Here is a 9807-nt window from a genome sequence, read left to right on the forward strand (position 1 = left end):
AAACGACTACAACTACTCCAGAGACGACTTCGACAAGTACGTCTACAACCACAGCTTTGCCAACGAGCACAAGCACAACTGAAGCCCCAACTACTTCATCAACAACACTGAGCAGCACTGCAAGTACAAGTACGGAGAGTAGCAGCACTTCTACTAGTACTCCATCCAGTACAACAACTGAGGCTCCTTCTACCACAACCGAACAAATGAGTACTACCACAACCCCAGAAAGTACAACAGTTTCTACAAGCACCACCACGCCTTCAACGACAACCACCACTCAGGTTCCATCTACAACAACTGAAAGTAGCACAACATTAACAAGTACACAACCCCCAACGAGTACAAGCACCACAACTGAGGCCACCACTACCTCAACAACGGAAACGACTACAACTACAACAAGTACTCCAGAGACGACTTCCACAAGTACGTCTACAACCACAGCTTTGCCAACGAGCACAAGCACAACTGAAGCCCCAACTACTTCATCAACAACACTGAGCAGCACTGCAAGTACAAGTACGGAGAGTAGCAGCACTTCTACTAGTACTCCATCCAGTACAACAACTGAGGCTCCTTCTACTTTAGCAGAACAAGTGAACAAGTCAACAACGGAAACAACTACAACTACTCCAGAGACGACTTCGACAAGTACGTCTACAACCACAGCTTTGCCAACGAGCACAAGCACAACTGAAGCCCCAACTACTTCATCAACAACACTGAGCAGCACTGCAAGTACAAGTACGGAGAGTAGCAGCACTTCTACTAGTACTCCATCCAGTACAACAACTGAGGCTCCTTCTACTTTAGCAGAACAAATGAGTACTACCACAACCCTAGAGAGTACAACAGCTTCTACAAGCACCACCACGCCTTCAACGACAACCACCACTCAGGTTCCATCTACAACAACTGAAAGTAGCACAACATCAACAAGTACACAACCCCCAACGAGTACAAGCACCACAACTGAGGCCACCACTACCTCAACAACGGAAACGACTACAACTACAACAAGTACTCCAGAGACGACTTCGACAAGTACGTCTACAACCACAGCTTTGCCAACGAGCACAAGCACAACTGAAGCCCCAACTACTTCATCAACAACACTGAGCAGCACTGCAAGTACAAGTACGGAGAGTAGCAGCACTTCTACTAGTACTCCATCCAGTACAACAACTGAGGCTCCTTCTACTTTAGCAGAACAAATGAGTACTACCACAACCCTAGAGAGTACAACAGCTTCTACAAGCACCACCACGCCTTCAACGACAACCACCACTCAGGTTCCATCTACAACAACTGAAAGTAGCACAACATCAACAAGTACACAACCCCCAACGAGTACAAGCACCACAACTGAGGCCACCACTACCTCAACAACGGAAACGACTACAACTACAACAAGTACTCCAGAGACGACTTCCACAAGTACGTCTACAACCACAGCTTTGCCAACGAGCACAAGCACAACTGAAGCCCCAACTACTTCATCAACAACACTGAGCAGCACTGCAAGTACAAGTACGGAGAGTAGCAGCACTTCTACTAGTACTCCATCCAGTACAACAACTGAGGCTCCTTCTACCACAACCGAACAAATGAGTACTACCACAACCCCAGAAAGTACAACAGTTTCTACAAGCACCACCACGCCTTCAACGACAACCACCACTCAGGTTCCATCTACAACAACTGAAAGTAGCACAACATTAACAAGTACACAACCCCCAACGAGTACAAGCACCACAACTGAGGCCACCACTACCTCAACAACGGAAACGACTACAACTACTCCAGAGACGACTTCGACAAGTACGTCTACAACCACAGCTTTGCCAACGAGCACAAGCACAACTGAAGCCCCAACTACTTCATCAACAACACTGAGCAGCACTGCAAGTACAAGTACGGAGAGTAGCAGCACTTCTACTAGTACTCCATCCAGTACAACAACTGAGGCTCCTTCTACTTTAGCAGAACAAATGAGTACTACCACAACCCCAGAAAATACAACAGCTTCTACAAGCACCACCACGCCTTCAACGACAACCACCACTCAGGTTCCATCTACAACAACTGAAAGTAGCACAACATCAACAAGTACACAACCCCCAACGAGTACAAGCACCACAACTGAGGCCACCACTACCTCAACAACGGAAACGACTACAACTACAACAAGTACTCCAGAGACGACTTCGACAAGTACGTCTACAACCACAGCTTTGCCAACGAGCACAAGCACAACTGAAGCCCCAACTACTTCATCAACAACACTGAGCAGCACTGCAAGTACAAGTACGGAGAGTAGCAGCACTTCTACTAGTACTCCATCCAGTACAACAACTGAGGCTCCTTCTACCACAACCGAACAAATGAGTACTACCACAACCCCAGAAAGTACAACAGCTTCTACCAGCACCACCACGCCTTCAACGACAACCACCACTCAGGTTCCATCTACAACAACTGAAAGTAGCACAACATTAACAAGTACACATCCCCCAACGAGTACAAGCACCACAACTGAGGCCACCACTACATCAACAACGGAAACGACTACAACTACAGCAACTATTCCAGAGACGACTTCGACAAGTACGTCTACAACCACAGCTTTGCCAACGAGCACAAGCACAACTGAAGCCCCAACTACTTCATCAACAACACTGAGCAGCACTGCAAGTACAAGTACGGAGAGTAGCAGCACTTCTACTAGTACTCTATCCAGTACAACAACTGAGGCTCCTTCTACCACAACCGAACAAATGAGTACTACCACAACCCCAGAAATTACAACAGCTTCTACAAGCACCACCACGCCTTCAACGACAACCACCACTCAGGTTCCATCTACAACAACTGAAAGTAGCACAACATCAACAAGTACACAACCCCCAACGAGTACAAGCATCACAACTGAGGCCACCACTACCTCAACAACGGAAACGACTACAACTACTCCAGAGACGACTTCGACAAGTACGTCTACAACCACAGCTTTGCCAACGAGCACAAGCACAACTGAAGCCCCAACTACTTCATCAACAACACTGAGCAGCACTGCAAGTACAAGTACGGAGAGTAGCAGCACTTCTACTAGTACTCCATCCAGTACAACAACTGAGGCTCCTTCTACCACAACCGAACAAATGAGTACTACCACAACCCCAGAAAGTACAACAGCTTCTACCAGCACCACCACGCCTTCAACGACAACCACCACTCAGGTTCCATCTACAACAACTGAAAGTAGCACAACATTAACAAGTACACATCCCCCAACGAGTACAAGCACCACAACTGAGGCCACCACTACATCAACAACGGAAACGACTACAACTACAGCAACTATTCCAGAGACGACTTCGACAAGTACGTCTACAACCACAGCTTTGCCAACGAGCACAAGCACAACTGAAGCCCCAACTACTTCATCAACAACACTGAGCAGCACTGCAAGTACAAGTACGGAGAGTAGCAGCACTTCTACTAGTACTCTATCCAGTACAACAACTGAGGCTCCTTCTACCACAACCGAACAAATGAGTACTACCACAACCCCAGAAAGTACAACAGCTTCTACAAGCACCACCACGCCTTCAACGACAACCACCACTCAGGTTCCATCTACAACAACTGAAAGTAGCACAACATCAACAAGTACACAACCCCCAACGAGTACAAGCATCACAACTGAGGCCACCACTACCTCAACAACGGAAACGACTACAACTACTCCAGAGACGACTTCGACAAGTACGTCTACAACCACAGCTTTGCCAACGAGCACAAGCACAACTGAAGCCCCAACTACGTCATCAACAACACTGAGCAGCACTGCAAATACAAGTACGGAGAGTAGCAGCACCTCTACAAGTACTCCATCCAGTACAACAACTGAGGCTCCTTCTACCACAACCGAACAAATGAGTACTACCACAACCCCAGAAAGTACAACAGTTTGTACAAGCACCACCACGCCTTCAACGACAACCACCACTCAGGTTCCATCTACAACAACTGAAAGTAGCACAACATTAACAAGTACACAACCCCCAACGAGTACAAGCACCACAACTGAGGCCACCACTACCTCAACAACGGAAACGACTACAACTACAACAAGTACTCCAGAGACGACTTCGACAAGTACGTCTACAACCACAGCTTTGCCAACGAGCACAAGCACAACTGAAGCCCCAACTACTTCATCAACAACACTGAGCAGCACTGCAAGTACAAGTACTGAGAGTAGCAGCACTTCTACTAGTACTCCATCCAGTACAACAACTGAGGCTCCTTCTACTTTAGCAGAACAAGTGAACAAGTCAACAACGGAAACGACTACAACTACTCCAGAGACGACTTCGACAAGTACGTCTACAACCACAGCTTTGCCAACGAGCACAAGCACAACTGAAGCCCCAACTACTTCATCAACAACACTGAGCAGCACTGCAAGTACAAGTACGGAGAGTAGCAGCACTTCTACTAGTACTCCATCCAGTACAACAACTGAGGCTCCTTCTACTTTAGCAGAACAAATGAGTACTACCACAACCCTAGAGAGTACAACAGCTTCTACAAGCACCACCACGCCTTCAACGACAACCACCACTCAGGTTCCATCTACAACAACTGAAAGTAGCACAACATCAACAAGTACACAACCCCCAACGAGTACAAGCACCACAACTGAGGCCACCACTACCTCAACAACGGAAACGACTACAACTACAACAAGTACTCCAGAGACGACTTCCACAAGTACGTCTACAACCACAGCTTTGCCAACGAGCACAAGCACAACTGAAGCCCCAACTACTTCATCAACAACACTGAGCAGCACTGCAAGTACAAGTACGGAGAGTAGCAGCACTTCTACTAGTACTCCATCCAGTACAACAACTGAGGCTCCTTCTACCACAACCGAACAAATGAGTACTACCACAACCCCAGAAAGTACAACAGTTTCTACAAGCACCACCACGCCTTCAACGACAACCACCACTCAGGTTCCATCTACAACAACTGAAAGTAGCACAACATTAACAAGTACACAACCCCCAACGAGTACAAGCACCACAACTGAGGCCACCACTACCTCAACAACGGAAACGACTACAACTACTCCAGAGACGACTTCGACAAGTACGTCTACAACCACAGCTTTGCCAACGAGCACAAGCACAACTGAAGCCCCAACTACTTCATCAACAACACTGAGCAGCACTGCAAGTACAAGTACGGAGAGTAGCAGCACTTCTACTAGTACTCCATCCAGTACAACAACTGAGGCTCCTTCTACTTTAGCAGAACAAATGAGTACTACCACAACCCCAGAAAATACAACAGCTTCTACAAGCACCACCACGCCTTCAACGACAACCACCACTCAGGTTCCATCTACAACAACTGAAAGTAGCACAACATCAACAAGTACACAACCCCCAACGAGTACAAGCACCACAACTGAGGCCACCACTACCTCAACAACGGAAACGACTACAACTACAACAAGTACTCCAGAGACGACTTCGACAAGTACGTCTACAACCACAGCTTTGCCAACGAGCACAAGCACAACTGAAGCCCCAACTACTTCATCAACAACACTGAGCAGCACTGCAAGTACAAGTACGGAGAGTAGCAGCACTTCTACTAGTACTCCATCCAGTACAACAACTGAGGCTCCTTCTACCACAACCGAACAAATGAGTACTACCACAACCCCAGAAAGTACAACAGCTTCTACCAGCACCACCACGCCTTCAACGACAACCACCACTCAGGTTCCATCTACAACAACTGAAAGTAGCACAACATTAACAAGTACACATCCCCCAACGAGTACAAGCACCACAACTGAGGCCACCACTACATCAACAACGGAAACGACTACAACTACAGCAACTATTCCAGAGACGACTTCGACAAGTACGTCTACAACCACAGCTTTGCCAACGAGCACAAGCACAACTGAAGCCCCAACTACTTCATCAACAACACTGAGCAGCACTGCAAGTACAAGTACGGAGAGTAGCAGCACTTCTACTAGTACTCTATCCAGTACAACAACTGAGGCTCCTTCTACCACAACCGAACAAATGAGTACTACCACAACCCCAGAAAGTACAACAGCTTCTACAAGCACCACCACGCCTTCAACGACAACCACCACTCAGGTTCCATCTACAACAACTGAAAGTAGCACAACATCAACAAGTACACAACCCCCAACGAGTACAAGCATCACAACTGAGGCCACCACTACCTCAACAACGGAAACGACTACAACTACAACAAGTACTCCAGAGACGACTTCGACAAGTACGTCTACAACCACAGCTTTGCCAACGAGCACAAGCACAACTGAAGCCCCAACTACTTCATCAACAACACTGAGCAGCACTGCAAGTACAAGTACTGAGAGTAGCAGCACTTCTACTAGTACTCCATCCAGTACAACAACTGAGGCTCCTTCTACTTTAGCAGAACAAGTGAACAAGTCAACAACGGAAACGACTACAACTACTCCAGAGACGACTTCGACAAGTACGTCTACAACCACAGCTTTGCCAACGAGCACAAGCACAACTGAAGCCCCAACTACTTCATCAACAACACTGAGCAGCACTGCAAGTACAAGTACGGAGAGTAGCAGCACTTCTACTAGTACTCCATCCAGTACAACAACTGAGGCTCCTTCTACTTTAGCAGAACAAATGAGTACTACCACAACCCTAGAGAGTACAACAGCTTCTACAAGCACCACCACGCCTTCAACGACAACCACCACTCAGGTTCCATCTACAACAACTGAAAGTAGCACAACATCAACAAGTACACAACCCCCAACGAGTACAAGCACCACAACTGAGGCCACCACTACCTCAACAACGGAAACGACTACAACTACAACAAGTACTCCAGAGACGACTTCGACAAGTACGTCTACAACCACAGCTTTGCCAACGAGCACAAGCACAACTGAAGCCCCAACTACTTCATCAACAACACTGAGCAGCACTGCAAGTACAAGTACGGAGAGTAGCAGCACTTCTACTAGTACTCCATCCAGTACAACAACTGAGGCTCCTTCTACCACAACCGAACAAATGAGTACTACCACAACCCCAGAAAGTACAACAGTTTCTACAAGCACCACCACGCCTTCAACGACAACCACCACTCAGGTTCCATCTACAACAACTGAAAGTAGCACAACATTAACAAGTACACAACCCCCAACGAGTACAAGCACCACAACTGAGGCCACCGCTACCTCAACAACGGAAACAACTACAACTACTCCAGAGACGACTTCGACAAGTACGTCTACAACCACAGCTTTGCCAACGAGCACAAGCACAACTGAAGCCCCAACTACTTCATCAACAACACTGAGCAGCACTGCAAGTACAAGTACGGAGAGTAGCAGCACTTCTACTAGTACTCCATCCAGTACAACAACTGAGGCTCCTTCTACTTTAGCAGAACAAATGAGTACTACCACAACCCTAGAGAGTACAACAGCTTCTACAAGCACCACCACGCCTTCAACGACAACCACCACTCAGGTTCCATCTACAACAACTGAAAGTAGCACAACATCAACAAGTACACAACCCCCAACGAGTACAAGCACCACAACTGAGGCCACCACTACCTCAACAACGGAAACGACTACAACTACAACAAGTACTCCAGAGACGACTTCGACAAGTACGTCTACAACCACAGCTTTGCCAACGAGCACAAGCACAACTGAAGCCCCAACTACTTCATCAACAACACTGAGCAGCACTGCAAGTACAAGTACGGAGAGTAGCAGCACTTCTACTAGTACTCCATCCAGTACAACAACTGAGGCTCCTTCTACCACAACCGAACAAATGAGTACTACCACAACCCCAGAAAGTACAACAGTTTCTACAAGCACCACCACGCCTTCAACGACAACCACCACTCAGGTTCCATCTACAACAACTGAAAGTAGCACAACATTAACAAGTACACAACCCCCAACGAGTACAAGCACCACAACTGAGGCCACCACTACCTCAACAACGGAAACGACTACAACTACTCCAGAGACGACTTCGACAAGTACGTCTACAACCACAGCTTTGCCAACGAGCACAAGCACAACTGAAGCCCCAACTACTTCATCAACAACACTGAGCAGCACTGCAAGTACAAGTACGGAGAGTAGCAGCACTTCTACTAGTACTCCATCCAGTACAACAACTGAGGCTCCTTCTACTTTAGCAGAACAATCGAGTACTACCACAACCCCAGAAAATACAACAGCTTCTACAAGCACCACCACGCCTTCAACGACAACCACCACTCAGGTTCCATCTACAACAACTGAAAGTAGCACAACATCAACAAGTACACAACCCCCAACGAGTACAAGCACCACAACTGACGCCACTACTACCTCAACAACGGAAACGACTACAACTACAACAAGTACTCCAGAGACGACTTCGACAAGTACGTCTACAACCACAGCTTTGCCAACGAGCACAAGCACAACTGAAGCCCCAACTACTTCATCAACAACACTGAGCAGCACTGCAAGTACAAGTACGGAGAGTAGCAGCACTTCTACTAGTACTCCATCCAGTACAACAACTGTGGCTCCTTCTACCACAACCGAACAAATGAGTACTACCACAACCCCAGAAAGTACAACAGTTTCTACAAGCACCACCACGCCTTCAACGACAACCACCACTCAGGTTCCATCTACAACAACTGAAAGTAGCACAACATCAACAAGTACACCACCCCCAACGAGTACAAGCACCACAACTGAGGCCACCACTACCTCAACAACGGAAACGACTACAACTACAACAAGTACTCCAGAGACGACTTCGACAAGTACGTCTACAACCACAGCTTTGCCAACGAGCACAAGCACAACTGAAGCCCCAACTACTTCATCAACAACACTGAGCAGCACTGCAAGTACAAGTACGGAGAGTAGCAGCACTTCTACTAGTACTCCGTCCAGTATAACAACTGAGGCTCCTTCTACCACAACCGAACAAATGAGTACTACCACAACCCCAGAAAGTACAACAGCTTCTACCAGCACCACCACGCCTTCAACGACAACCACCACTCAGGTTCCATCTACAACAACTGAAAGTAGCACAACATCAACAAGTACACAACCCCCAACGAGTACAAGCACCACAACTGAGGCCACCACTACCTCAACAACGGAAACGACTACATCTACAACAAGTACTCCAGAGACGACTTCGACAAGTACGTCTACAACCACAGCTTTGCCAACGAGCACAAGCACAACTGAAGCCCCAACTACTTCATCAACAACACTGAGCAGCACTGCAAGTACAAGTACGGAGAGTAGCAGCACTTCTACTAGTACTCCATCCAGTACAACAACTGAGGCTCCTTCTACTTTAGCAGAACAAATGAGTACTACCACAACCCTAGAGAGTACAACAGCTTCTACAAGCACCACCACGCCTTCAACGACAACCACCACTCAGGTTCCATCTACAACAACTGAAAGTAGCACAACATCAACAAGTACACAACCCCCAACGAGTACAAGCACCACAACTGAGGCCACCACTACCTCAACAACGGAAACGACTACAACTACAAGTACTCCAGAGACGACTTCCACAAGTACGTCTACAACGACAGCTTTGCCAACGAGCACAAGCACAACTGAAGCCCCAACTACTTCATCAACAACACTGAGCAGCACTGCAAGTACAAGTACGGAGAGTAGCAGCACTT

At 47.4% G+C, this 9807-nt stretch overlaps 1 protein-coding gene across 1 annotated transcript; it reads left to right on the top strand.

Moving 5' to 3' along the window:
• Window positions 1–149: 149 nt before the first annotated feature.
• On the top strand, window positions 150–6167 carry LOC136275378 (mucin-2-like; the record flags this gene model as incomplete). Its single annotated transcript, XM_066084285.1, has 7 exons — window positions 150–429; window positions 859–2035; window positions 4327–4389; window positions 4571–4786; window positions 5090–5286; window positions 5371–5563; window positions 5873–6167. Coding segments are annotated over exons 1-7 (2364 nt in total), but the record flags the coding sequence as incomplete, so codon positions are not given.
• Between the last annotated feature and the right edge of the window lie 3640 nt (window positions 6168–9807).

Source organism: Magallana gigas, chromosome 5, assembly GCF_963853765.1.
Source record: "Magallana gigas chromosome 5, xbMagGiga1.1, whole genome shotgun sequence".
NCBI classification, from domain to species: Eukaryota; Metazoa; Mollusca; class Bivalvia; order Ostreida; family Ostreidae; genus Magallana; species Magallana gigas.